Here is a 14,199-nt window from a genome sequence, read left to right on the forward strand (position 1 = left end):
GAAATGAAAAACTGAGGGAATGCTTTCCCGAGAAATATTTCTGAAGTGTTCTTCCCATTGCCGTCAGATTGTTTTAAGGGGTAAGGACACTTATCATTGATTCAGGAAGAAAATCTGACAGGAAAAAAATTTCATTTTGGGAAAATGTAAGTCAACAAAAGAGTCAGCGTGGGGATTTTATTTAAAGGCCTCCTTTTCAAAACTCAAAGAAGCTTGCACCTAGTAGGTTTTCAAAGATATCTGCTGAATGAATGGCTACACGGACAGACAGAAGACCATCATCTGGAAAGGGAGGGACGGACTGCAATGGATGGACTGGCCAGAGAACTGGCGGCTGATGCTTCTGGGCCTTGATGGATTCCAGACACTGAGCTGCCTGCCGCCGGAGGCTGTGGAGATCGTCTTGTTCTTAATCAGCTCCACCTTGCTGTCCACGAAGTTACTTATTTAACATGCGATTTGGACGTGAGAGTTGGGGCAAGAAGTCAGGAGGCCTGAATCCCTCCCTCAGCTTCAAAGATCCTGTATCTCTTTTGGCGACCCAAATCCTCTACGTTTCCGACGCAGTCTGATAGTCCCAGTGCTGACAGATCCGTGATTCAAGAAAATCCAGGCCATATTAAAGGGCCAGACACTGATCCGTGTGCCCAACATGGACCCACCCGCAGCCACGGCCCACTAGGATCTGGTTCCTGCCTGCCGGCTTGTCTTCTCGTGTCTCCTAACACAATGCTGACAGATTGGTGGAGCTGGGTTCTTTCCTCCCTAGAACAATATTTTATGAGGAGTCTGTTTTATTAAAATATTTTCCGCTGGATGCTTCCTGTGTTTCGAGAACTTGGTCTTGCCAGCTGGAGTCGATGACAGTTGAGACAAACACATCCAAGTGCTGTTGTGACATGGCATTTGGAACTGGAGGAGCACACGGGTGGGGGGGCGCAGCACGGGAAGAGACGCAAGAAAACACCCAGATTGCACTAGAAATGCCACTGATGTTATGGGAGAAAAGCCCCCATCCCCTCCAACCCCACCCATTAAAACAAATGTGAACAGAAACTCTTGGAATGATGTCCCCAAATGTACCTCTTTATATCCTGGTGGCCTGGAGCCGCTGTGAGGTATGGTCACAGAGAGCCTGTCATTGTTTTTCTATCGCTGCCAGTTTGCCACTAAACTAGCCCCCTGCTCTCACTGGGTCATTTCAACCCCACGTTTCCTGAACAGAAATCTAAAACAAGGCATGTTGCAAAAAGAACTAAAAAGTGATACCGACAGTTCTGGTCACAACCAGGAGGATGGGATCACCAGACACGGGCTCTTTGGCACACACCAGAGGCATCCCCTACCACCGGTTGCAGAAGCAGCACCGTAAACAGGTGAGATTAGGAAGCCCAGCCTCTGACTGGGAACCACGAATCAGGTACTGCTTGTCTGTAGGACGTGAAGTGGTGCTGTTGGTCTGGGATGCTTTTGTGCAGTGCAAGGATATTCTGGGTTCACATTTCAGTATCTACCGGCCCATAACCCTGTATCCCAGTGCAAGTCCGGTTTTAAAGAGGTGGCTTTAAAGAAAAGTGACCGATTTCATCCCCCCAAGGAGAAATCTTGAAGGTCTGAGGAACTCTGAAGCCGTGCACCATTTTCTCCACAAGGGGGCAATCATAATCCACGCCAGTCACGGCCAGGGACTAGTCCTCCATATTCCCACCGTTCTATTGTCAGCAAAAGTTGAACCTATACCCAACTTCAGGAGTCCTCTCTTCCAAACTGTGCATAACCAAGCATCTCCCAAGACAGACACACACACGTACTCTGTCTCTCATAGCTTTCTGGACAAGGCTTGAGGGCTGCCTGAGTAGGCTGGTTCTACGACACAACAGCCTCAAGCAACAAGAACTGTAAACCCGAGAATCCTGGAAGAGCTGAAGTGTATCGCCACCTGGCTCAGGCCACAACTTGACACTGCAGAATCCTTTCTGAACTTTGGTCCTTTTGGCTGGGGCCTGCAGTCTCTCTTCTTTCCCCGAGAACTCTTCTGAAAGTGGTGCAGACATGAGGACTGCACCCCCCTCTTCACCCAAGGGACTTTAGGGTCCCCGGGGCAATGTTTTTTGCTCCCCAAAGTACCCTAGACCAAGATGGATTCGTGCACCTTTTCAAGGCATCACAGGGAGCCAGTGTGTAGCTGCTGAGCTGTCTGGGCAGAGCCCGAGAGCTGTGTGCCTTGGGGACAAAGGGGGAGCCCTGCATCCCTCTGATGGAAGCAGTGGTCCCTCCGCAGACAGGCGGTGTGCAGCCTGAAGCCTCACCCCAACCAGGCAGCTTAGCCTGTGGCCACTGCTTGTATACCTGCTTCACCACGTACCTTATCTATCCAATACCTACCCAACATCTACCCAGCAAGTGACTGTAAGGTGAGTCCCATGCCAGGTGCCTGCCCCCAGGACCTCTGGGTCCATGGGGAGGTAGAAAAGCAGGGCTATAGTAACACCAGTGCTATGGCCCAGGGAGCCAAGTGGAGGTAGGGCAATGGGTTGGCCAGTCCTGTGTGTAAATCTGAGCTCTAGACCTCAAGTGCCCCAGGCTTAGGGAGGTGGTGGCCCCTTGGTAAGTGGTCACCTCCTCGGCCGGGTTCCTAACTGTCTCCTGCTGTCCCTGCATCTTCAGCATGAGCAAAGGCCCGCTACCTTCTTCTGAGCCTGGGTACCCTCAGGCATCACCACTCGAAGCCCAGCCCCGGAGCCTGGCTCTTTGGCTCCTGGGGCCTCCCACTGGTATGACCACTGGTAGCAGAAGCTGATGCTGAACATCAAGCCTGCTCCCAGCTGACCACTCTGACACGCGTGCTCTGGGCTCCAGGGACGCCTTTCAAAGGTCGGGGCTTCAGCGTGGGCGCCACAAAGCGCCAGCCCCATGGGGCTCTTGCAGACAGAGGGGAGGGAGCGAGGGGTACTCACTGCTCAGGGCTCGAGACGGATGTCCTCCGGCCTTCCACAGGTACGTTGCTCTTTGGTCTCCTGACGACATGTGGACGGGGAGGGCGCACCTAGAATGGGCGCAGGGAAAACCCCCAAGAGGGAGTGAGTTGGAGAAGCCAAACAGGAACATTCTGAAAATTCAGGTAAATGGCCCCAAAATCAGTGTGGAGGGGTTTTCAAGGAACAGGCTACAAAGGCTGTGCTTATTATGAGAACATTGCCACTGCACGTGCAGCTGACGCGTGCCGGCATCCTGTGGCCTACTCAAACCGGAAAGGTTCTTCTGAAGAGCGTGGTTTCGTCACCTGCAGGGAGGGGGGCAGTTCCCCCTGCCTCCTCACAGAGCAGCTGGGAAGTGGGGGGAGGTTCGATGAGATACTGTCTACACAGGACCTGGAACAAAGAGGCCCTCAATGAGGCTAAGTCCCCACTCACCTTCTTCTAGAACCCAGAAACCCGTGGAGTAGAACAAAAAGGTTTCACTCAGCCTTTGTTTTTAGGGAACACGTGCTCATTTTGTTCTTTTTACGACTCAATTGTAAGATGCTTATTTTCCTCTCTTAATGGGAGGGGAGGAAGCAAATAATGGCATTAGAGAGCGCCATAAAGGTCATCTTCTGCTCCCCAGGGCACCCCCATGCAGCCCTCCTGAGCAGGGCTCAGCCTGGATGCCACACACCCCAGGCGGCCACCACGCTCACTATGTGCACACAGCTCGAGGGTCACGGCCGGGTGTACTTGACAGCGAAGCACACAGCTTCCTGATCCACAGTCGGGCTGCAGTGACAAGATGGGCCTTTTGGGTTTTCTCCTGGTCTGCTGCCACTGAAAGCCAAGACGAGGGCCCACTGAAAAAGACACCCCCTTCCCCAGCGGAGCCTGTGATGGCAGTTAGGCTAAGAATTTTGAGGTGCCCCTAGAAGGATACTCATTTTGTCCAATCAATATTACATGGCTTTAAATTGGGCACTGTCATCTCGACCATTTCCAATGCCAGTGAGCTAAGCTAAGAAAGTCTAGCTGTGAGTTTCACGGCTGATAAAAATGACTGAGCACCCAGTGCAGGGGGCCTGCTTTCTCTCTGCAGGTGAAGCACCAAGTAAGAAATGCCACGATGGCTGAGGTTCTTGGACAGGACAGGGAAGGAGGGCACACACTCAATTTCCTGCCCACCCTCTTCCCTGAATCACTCCCCCAGCAATTTGTGGGCGACACAGCACAATAGCTTAGAAACAGAGATTACAGAAGTTGGCTGCATGAAAGACAAGTCTTTATAGAGTCTGATCAAGCCCTCAGGTCTCTGCACGTCTGATCTAACCCAAGTTTTTCCTGTGGAGTGGCCAGTCTGATCTCACCTCGTCTGGCAACTCAGAGATGTGGTAAAAAAAAAAAAAAAAAAGTGCCAAATGCACCCCACCACTCTTGCTGTCTTCTTCTATGGGGCTACTGTGAAGATCCACTGAGATGACGCAGGAAAAGTGCCGGCATGGGGTCTGGCACACAGTGGGGCTCCATAAATGCTCACCTTGCTTCTCTGTGAGCTTGTCAATAATAAAAGGAGACCAGGGGAGGGGTGTCTGTGAATTAGAAGATGCCAATGTCATGGTCTTACTCTTGCCTAGTGTCCCGCTCAGTGCCTGGAATTCGAGCGGGGTCACTCAGCAAGATTTTTAGAAACTACTGAATGTTGCTGCTTGGAATCTAAGAAGTGCACAATAATGTTGCTATTATTATCATAGTTGTTAGAACAGTGGCTGCCACAAAGCAGACACATCCAGTCACCATTTGCTGGATATACGAATGGATACACCCCCACCCATTCTAACTGTGAATTGGTTTCCCAGGCCAGAGCCAGAGGCAGCTGGTAAGCAGGGTCACCCGGTTGGGATGCTCCCCCAGACTTGTCACCACAAAGGCAGGTGTGCAGTTGGGCGATGGAGCGGCCTGTCCTGCCCCCAGGACAGGGGCAGGGGTTTCCGGAAAGGGCAGACCTTAAGGCCCGCCAGCCTGTCCTTGCACATGGCTGCTACTTGCTACAATAAAGGCTGGGTTAGGGATGTGAACTTGTGGCTGAAACGGGGGGATTAAGTTTGTGGCAACTTCAACTGAACTTGCAACGTGGTGAAACATGGGGAAAAAGAACAACAGAGCTAATTAGACGAGCTGAGCTGTCAGAGTGCCGCTGAATGGCTCAGCGCCAACAAACAAAAGGAACGGGTTGGCAATCAGCAGGATCGATGGAGAAGACTGCTTCATTAGGGATGATAACACAGACAGAGCAGGCGAGGGGCGGGGCGGGGCGGGGAGCAGGGAGGCCGGGACGGCGGGGGAGGGGGAGAAAGGCACTACAGACCAGGGACAGTCAGTCACCCCCAGCGCTACAGACACACCCAGAGTCACACACACCTGATTGGTGTGGACAAAGCCAGCCAGGAAATGGTACTCACAGACAGACAACCCCCAGAGACACGCACAGAGGCCTGGAGACACCAACACACACAAAGCTTCACAGATACACTCACAGAGGCTCACACAAGCACAACTCTCTTTCTCTTTCTCTCTCTCTGATACACACACACACACACACACACACACACACACACACACACACACGGCCGCAGACCTACAGTTAGAGCCGCAACCAGGCAGACACAGAGAGACAAAATGGTTTAATTAAACCCGAATCACAAGACGATGCAGACAACTGGCCCGTCATATTTCAGCGATCACATCCGTCTTTCTGGGGTGCTCAGGAAGGGTGGGGGCTGGGGATGCACACACAACAGCGGCTGGCCCCAGCAGTGTTAGGATCCCAGCAGCGCCAGGGGAGAAAATGCTAAACAGGGATTTTGAGCTCTGTTCAAGGGGGACTTGAGGGTAAAGTTGGGAAACCAGCCAATTCCCCACCGGATTTAAAACCTGAGAAATCTAAGTCGGCAGGGTTAAATGTGTATTGAATACAAAAGCACCGAGTACATTTGATTTTAATGGTGAGCAAGAAATAATAAATACGGAGCTTATAGAGCACTTCCCATGCAGCCAGCCACAGTCTCCTCTCCCTTGCACACCGGACCCACTCCCCTCAGTCCACCACACACTGGCAAGGCTTTCTTCTGCTCTTTCCTTTTTCTTCTCTTCAAAAAGAAAATCTAAACCCTCTGGTAACATCTGAACTCCAGCCACAGGTGCCAGGCTACAAAGCTCCCTCCAAAAGGCTGAGTGGCTACCCCCCCAGGCTACCGCCACCCTGGGGCAATAGCTGCACTTCTGCCCACAATGTTTGCAGCTAGGTGACCAGGCAAAGCCCGGCTGGGGGCAGTGGCTCCTGACATGGGAGCTCGTAAGACCGTCCTCTTTGAAGCCCTTGAGGGGTTCCATACCCGGTGTCTCCCAGGTTCACCCCTAGTGTGCAGTGGTGCCCACTGGACCTGTCTGCACGAGTGCACTTGGAGTGAACACACCCTGAAAGCACAAAACCTAGGATTCCCATAGTGATCCTGCTTGGCAGAAAGTGCCTGGGTTGGCACAAGTGGGTACACGTTCACGCTTCATGCCAGGGATGGTGCTACGCACTGTACTTGTATGGACTCATTACCTTCACCAGGTAGATCTTGCTACACCCATTTTACAGACAATGAAAGTGAGGTTCAGAGAAGGTAATTGTCTTGCCCAAGTCACATAGCCAGGAAGTGGCCAAGCTGTGATTCAAACCAGGGCAGTCCACTCTGATTTCCAAGCCTACGAGAACTGGTTCTGCTAGCACCCTGCCTCTTCAGTGCCAAATAACCGAAGAGGCGTGCAGCCCTGAGTGCTGGGCTAGTCGCCTCCTGCACCAGAGCAGCAGCAGGCTTTTCTCAGGGTGACGTTTGCATTCCCAAGTCCTCAGTTGCCCGTGGATGTGGCTACCTCCCCACCCCCAATCTGCACGAATCTCAATGCTGGTGAGACAACAGAGAGTCCACTGTAGCTGTCTCCAGTACCTGAGTTTTCCAAGGGGAGCGACCCTGACCCATATCCTGCTTTCTAAGAGAGTCCCTGCCTGCCTCAGGTCCCAGGTCTCTACAGGGAACTCTGAGTGCTGCCCACTGGTTGCAGAAGAGGCCGCCTGGTGAGGAGCAAGGACAGGCACTGCAGAGGCAGGCCAGGGCTCAAAGGCCAGCCTGGCCTCTTATCGTCTCTTGGGTCTCGGCTACAAACTGGGGAAACAGCATCTGCTGCCTCTGGGCTCTTCTAAGGACAAATGAGACAATAATTCCACAAGTGCCTGGCATATGTCAGGCACATAAAAAGTGCTGTATAAATGTTAATTCTCTTCACTTCTCTCTGCCAGGATCCAATACTGCCCTAGACATTGCACAGGAAGCTCAGCAGCGCGCTGATTATTTTTTTCTCATCTGAAGGTTCTGCCCCAGTACTTTCTACTAAGATGGACTCCGTGGAAATGGAGGTGGAGGGTTCAGGGAGCTTGGTATGCTGGAGGCACCACAGGTTCTAGAGTCTGGTGATCCCTATCTGTAGTTGAGGGGTTGGAGTTAAGTTACCGAGCATCAGTTTTCTCATCTCTAAAATGGGTGGAGACAGTGCCCTCCTCATAGAGTGACTGTCAGGTTCAATGGGATGACGTAGCTAAGGACGACTGTCCTGAACAATGCTGGTTACCCAGAAACCCCGGCATTCCTTAGAGGTAGTAAGATTTAAAAACCTGTGAAGAAGAACCACTCCTGTGTGCCAGACCTCTGCTGTGCCCCAACACCCCCCCCTCCGCCCCCAGTCCTTGGATGATGGCGCAACAAGGCCCTGGGCTGGCATTCCAGGCGCTTTACAGATGTCATCTGTGTTCACTCTCACAAAAACCCTCTGGGAAGGAGGGTCTATTACAGAGAGGGAAGGGAGGCTCAGAGAGCCTCAGTATTTGCCTGAAGTCCCACAGCTTTGGTGTTCAAGCTTAGCACTGTCTACGCCCCAAGTCCATGTTGCTAATGCATACTAAAACTCTCACTGAATTACGCAAGGTTTGACCCAGAAGGGGCACCTGTCCCCCACAGTGCTTTTTCTTTTTGCTGTTTGTGCCTTTCTTCTAGTGACAGCGAGCAGAAACATTCCAGCCTTTTCAGCTGTGCTGATGACGCTTGGGTAACAGGATCGATTCATCACACGTGGCTGGAACTGTAGCCTCACGACCGTCACACGTAAAGCCCTCTAACTCCCACACATGGTAGGGAAAGGGAGGAAAAAAGGACCCTAGAACTTTCCGACATCCACGTAGGGAGCAGTCACCCCATCGATGCTGGGTGTAAAAAACAGACACAGTTCAGCCTGGCCACCTGCACCATTTGGCCGCCACACCTTTCACAAGACGGATTTGGGCATGTGCGCTGCGGAGGGCGGGAGGGGGTTGGGATACCCGTTTGTGGGCGACCCTGACAGCAACTCGGTGGGGACCTGATCCCTTTGCTCGGCTGCAGGAGCAGTGGCCGCTTTGAACAAGAGACAAAAACTCTTGTCTTGGTTAGCAGCCCTCACCAAATGATCCTAGCAAGTTTCCCCCTTTAAAGGAACTGCTGACATTATTATGCTTTGGCACGGCCAAAGTCTACGCTTACAAGGAAAATGACTTCACCGAGGCTGGAAAACGGGACCACACCCCATATTTTCCCACAGCATCTCTTTAAAAACACAGATGGTCTCCCTCTTTCTCTCGCCCACCCTGTTCCCAGGTGTTGGTGGGTTTATCACACGTCGTCCTGCTTTTCTGCCCTCCCTTGGCGCGTCACACGGAAAGGTGAGCTTCACGTGAGGCCTGCCAGAGAAGGAGCACCTGTCTCCACTGGAACCAGTGCCGTATTACTGGCCACAGCCTCCTCCTTGGAGAGGACATCACAGGCACCTGCAAACCCCGGGCTGGCGGGGATGAGACCCCTGCTGCCAGACATTTGCTTCCTTTGTGAGAAGAGGCAGTTCGAGCAAGGCTTTAAAGCTCACTGGCTAGAAACGTGGCTCATCCTAGGAGGTCTGCTGCACACACGGCAAACACACCACACGGTGGCCCCCAGTGACCTACACCTCTTTACTGTAAGTCCCTGAACTGATTCACGAAAAGGAGAGAGAAGCCCAGAAAATGCAAGTTCAGGTTCATGCCACACAGAGAAGGGAAGCTGGGAACCCCAATCCCCATTTTTCTTTTGCAAGGCAGCTGAGTTCCAAGTCCCAAGGTTTAGTCAGGCGGGGACAGCGGTCCAGGCAGTGTTAGGAGGGGAGGGGGCAGAACCACTGGCTACTCACGGGCCTCGAGCGCTGTATCTTGGGAGGCGGCGGGCGAGTGGGACGGAGTCTTTGTGGCTGCATTAAAGCGAAACTTAAAACATCAGTACACACGGAGATGGTTTGATGCATTTGCACACACGGTTTGAGGGCAAGCATCCAGGCCTCGACACGTCCGCACTGACTGGTCACTGGTCCTGTACATTTTATTTGTGAGACCCTCCCCTCTGCCAATTTTTTCGTTCTAGCCTCGTCTCTGACCTGGACCACTGTAATCGTCTGCCAACAGGGGCCCCTGCCTGCATGTCCTCCAGCCATTCTCCACACAGGCCAAGGGGGATCTTCCAAAGTGCAATATGATGAGCAGGCCACACCCCAGCTTCGAGACCTCTGCTGCGCCCCGACATCCCCCTTTCACCCCCAGTCCTTGGATGATAGCACAACAAGGCCCTGGGCTGACATTCCAAATCCTCCAAGACCTGGGTTCTGCCATGCCCCAGACCCTTCCAAACCTTCACCCAAGCTCACCTCGGCAGACCCCCAAATGGCTCTGGCCTCTCATGCCTCGTTTCCTGCCTGTCCTCTGTGGGGGATGACCTATCCAATCCTAGTCTGCCTGGCAAACTTTTACTCATCCTTTGAGACTCTGCTCTGGTCAGACGCAACCTTCTGTGCTGACCCTGCCCAGTGCTCCCTGCTCGGTGGGACTTGTCCCGAACACAGAGCATCTGCCACCCCCCCACCCCATTTCTTTGAGGGACTTCATCCCTGGGCTTTGGAAGAAAATACATGCTAATAAATATCTGACGAACAAAAAAATTTGTACAAAATGCTTGGCTTTTGAAATCAGGATTTGAATATTATAAAAAAAACAACAGAACACAGGCTTACTGGCTCTACTCTCAAATCCTGAAAGTCAAGCTTGGTCCTTTCAACGGCCCGCCCTTCCAGGTGTCCTGAACAGTGTGCGAGACGGGCAGGCAGGGTTAGGAGAGACCTCTGACCCTCAGCAAACCCTGGGAGGCTTCCAGTTGGGTCCTGCCCGTCCAACCACGTGGGTCACGAAGCTACGCCATCATTCGACAGAGTCTAGACAGCACTGCCCACTACAGGAGCCGACAGCCACATGTGGTGAGTCCAAACTAAGACATACTGTAAGTATAAAGCACTGGATTCCAGAGGCATAGTTTGAAGAATGTAAGATATCTCAGTAGTTTTTAATATTCATTACATGTGAAAATGAAAATATGTTGCATATGTGGTTAAGTATATTAGAATTCCACGTGTGACTCCCACGACACTTCTCTTGGACAGTGCTTTAGAGCTTCGGTTGGTTGGAATGATAGCAAAACCTGCCTTCAGGTAGCAAACCTGCCTTCCAACTCATCCTGTGAACCCAGCTCCTGGGGGAAAGGGCCTGTCCGAGTGGTGTGAGGGGAGAGGTGGCCGAGGCATGTGGTGGAGAATTGGGGTCTTCATGGCACATAGAGCTTGCCTGGATGGAAATATATTCCTGCTTCCCAGATTCTGTACATTAGAGGGTGGGGAGTCTGGGCCAACCCCTGCTCAGCGAGCCTTCTTCAGCTGGAGGCCGTCTGGGGCTGCGGACGCCAGCCGTGAGCGTGGCTGCCCACTGAGCCACGTCTCTTCCCCTTCATGGCTTACAGGAAGTGTGCCGGGCAAAGGGGAATGGAGGCCCCCAACTCGCACCGCTCATCAGGAGGAAAGCACAAGGACAGGCAGAGGGGAGCCCCCTCCTCGGGGGCACAGGTTGCTGCCCCCATCCATACCCCTCTATCCTCCCCACCTGTTCCCTGGTGCTCGGCCACTCTATTTCTGGGTGACTACCTTCTCCAGCCCACAGCCCTCACTGCTTGTCACCTCTGACCTGGCCATTTCCCTCTTGCTGGCTGGGGTGGCAATGGGGCAGAGTGCTCAGGAGGTGGCCTCTGGGGTCAGACAGTCTCGGACTGAACCCCAGCCCCCACTTACCCTCTGGGCTCCAATGGGCCCATGGGTTAACCATCTGAGCCTTCCTCTCCTCATCTGTACACGCAGTAACGGCAGCTCCCACCCGAGGGGGTTGTTAGGAATGAGACGACACGCGCCAAGGTCTCCCCACAGTGCCGACAGCAACTGTCACCATGAGCAGGCTTCCCTGCCTCCAGCTTCTCCCCTCCCAAGCCGTCTTCTACACTTGTTCCGGAGTGGACTCAAACAGAACACGCGTCCAGTCATGTCACCTGCCAGCTTAAATCATCTCAGTGGAAGGCCGGCATCTCCCAAGGTGTCTTCTGAGACACACCATCCTGGGAGATGCAATGTATGATGGGAGAAAAGGGGGTTCCCCCGCCAGGCAAGGCTGCGAAGTGCTGTCTACTGTCGTGTTCCTTTTAGAGAGTCACAATGCCTGTTAGCACAGTAAAGGAAATCTTTGCAAAAAAAAAAAATCCACCCTAAATAGACAAAACTCTGTTAACTCTTTTTTTCTTAAAAGTCCTGTCTTCCCAATTTGTCTGAAGGACTCACTTTCCCTATAACACCCATTAAAATCCCTCTGGAAAATGCCACCTGAAGTTTTCAAAGCCCTCCAGATGCTGGGTACCACCCACAAACCTCTGCAATCTCATCTCTGATACATCCCTGACCAGGGCTCCCCACCCAGCCCTGTTCACCCAGTTGCTCTCCCTGAATGCCTCATGCATGCTTGTGCTTCCATGCTGGTCCCTAAGCCTGAAACACCCTTCCATTTCCGTTTGTCTCACCCTTGGTGCCTCTTATTTATCCTTTGCTGCCTCAAGTGCCGCCTCCTCCAGGAGGCCCTCCCTGCCCTTCCCTGAGCAGGATGGGTCAGGTGCTTCCCACCTCCCCACCCCGGCCCCTGTGTATTCAAAGCAGACAGATTGTAATTATTAGCTCACTTGCTTCATTTCTCTATTTCTCCTGGGGTCTAGTAATAGTACTAGGCACATAATAGGTGTTCAGCAAATGATTTTTGGCTGAAACTTCCTGGCACATGTAGAAACTCAACAAATGTTAGTTCAACTTTCAGATTCCGTAATTAACTTATTTTCCTTTGACTGTCGTCAGGAAATGTTGGTTCTTTTGCAACTGAATTTATAAGTGGTGGGAGGAAAGCGGCCCCTTGATCACACCCAACCTAGAAGCCAGCAGAGTTAACTGGGGGGTTTAAAGACACCAAGAAAAGACAATCGGGTAGAAATGTCCTCAGCGATCATGAAGGCCCCCTGCAGGGATGTAGCGTGAGTGACAGCACTTTCCCCAGGGCCAAGCACACACCAATCTGCAGCTAAAAGGGTGCTTCTGCTTCCTGGAGGAAAAGGAGCAGTGGGGCTGCTCGGCCGTATTTCCCAAATATGCTGGGGTGGGATGGCAGTGGAGGACAGAGGCTGGGGAGAGCTAAGTACTCAGAGGACAATTAGAACTCACGAGGTGAGTGGTGGTGATTTGGGTGGGAAGCGGGCGAGGACAGAAGCCAGGGAAGAATCAACTCAACACACCATTTTCCAGAACCTGGCCCCATGTGCTTGGGAAGCTGAATCCGGGACTAACTGATGCTGGGACCATGACAGTGTGAGTTGGGGCCCAAACAGACTGCAGAGCTGGCCAGGACTCAGTGTAAGTCATTTAGGTGAACTAGGAGCAGCCCCTCTGTGCATTCCCCAGGGTGGAGACTCTGCACTCCAGCCCACAGCCCAGGGCCTGCACGAGCTTGTTTGTCTCTTTCCACGGCTCTAGTGGCAGGAAGCATATCCTTCTGTGGACATGGAAACAGACTGGAACTGCTCAAGGCCCCCACTTGGTAATGGGGAGTGCGGGGAGCGGGTCTCGGGCCTCTTGGCTGCAAATCCAGTGCTCTTTCCACCACTGGAAAAGGCAGCGGCTAAACCAGAAGAGCCTTAAAGCAGAAGCAGAGAACTGAGAGGTCCACGCACGTTTGAACAGAAATCACGTTACATGGGATCCTCAATTCCTCGCAGGATCGAATCGTGGCCACACTGACTGCTGTCTTACGTGAGCTCAAACAAGCTGGGCCCTTAGCAATTTTTTGCTTAGAAGAGTTCCGTCCCACAATTCAACTGGTACTTCCTGAGCTCGGCTGTGGTGGGGTGGGGGGTTTCCTTGATCAGCACAAGCAGCTACCCTCCCGAAGGGCATGTCTAGTTGGGGAAGCTGATTCACTCTCGCAGGGTGGAAGGAGTTGCCCATGGAAGTTTATGGAACAACTGCTTGGGGGCAGGGCCTGGGGACTCAGAAGGACACAGAGCTTTTGTCCTTAAGGGATGCATGGTCTAATGGGATTTGTCCTACAACACAGAAAAATTGCTTTCTTAGAGTACAAAGAGTATTCGGGCTAAAGCCCAAAAAATACACCACGTTGGGTCAGAAAGACACGGGTTCAAGTCTTGGCTCTGTCATTTTCTAGCTGAGCTCACAACTGGTTCCACCACCTGGATGAGTTATTTGACCTAACTCTCAGTTAACTCTTCAGTAAGACAGAAATAACTCGTGAGTCACAAGCCCTGGTGTGAGTATGCTACGGGGGTGCCATCCAGCTGTGTGAGACTCTGGCCCAGCATCCTGAAGAGGAAATGGGACCATCCAATCCTCTGTCCTCCTGGTGGACTCGCAAGTGTTCCCAGAAAAGCCCTGCGGATGTGAAGACCTTGATTTTCCCAAGGAGTGCACTGTCAGCCAAGCACTGCTGAAGGAGACTGGATTTTAATAGTAATTTCTTCTATTTATATGATGCGTTTTCCTTTCAAAGTATTCCTACTTCTCTTTCCTTTGAGCCTCACATCCCCTGGTGAGGCAAGTTAGAGAAGAATGATTTCCCTGCTATAGACAGGAAACAGGAGGCCCAGAGAGGTTAAGGGAGTAGCATGAGGTCACACAGCTAGTAGCAGGCACTAAAACAAGCAGGTATTCTCAGCCCATT

General features: G+C 52.4%; 1 protein-coding gene across 6 annotated transcripts in view; it reads right to left on the reverse strand.

The window, feature by feature from the left end:
* The window catches only part of DENND1A (DENN domain containing 1A), a 468,543-nt gene that overhangs the window by 15,441 nt on the left and 438,903 nt on the right, over positions 1-14,199 (reverse strand). For 3 of the 6 annotated variants that reach the window (XM_033123052.1, XM_033123054.1, XM_033123055.1), the window contains 2 exons: positions 9,261-9,317; positions 2,958-3,046 (listed from right to left, as the gene is read on the reverse strand). In XM_033123052.1, coding sequence (XP_032978943.1) covers positions 2,958-3,046; positions 9,261-9,317 — 146 coding nt within the window. The remainder of the gene's footprint in view (positions 1-2,957; positions 3,047-9,260; positions 9,318-14,199) is intronic. The other 3 variants (XM_033123057.1, XM_033123053.1, XM_033123056.1) reach the window with 1 other exon arrangement.

Source organism: Rhinolophus ferrumequinum, chromosome 12, assembly GCF_004115265.2.
Source record: "Rhinolophus ferrumequinum isolate MPI-CBG mRhiFer1 chromosome 12, mRhiFer1_v1.p, whole genome shotgun sequence".
Classification (NCBI taxonomy): domain Eukaryota; kingdom Metazoa; phylum Chordata; class Mammalia; order Chiroptera; family Rhinolophidae; genus Rhinolophus; species Rhinolophus ferrumequinum.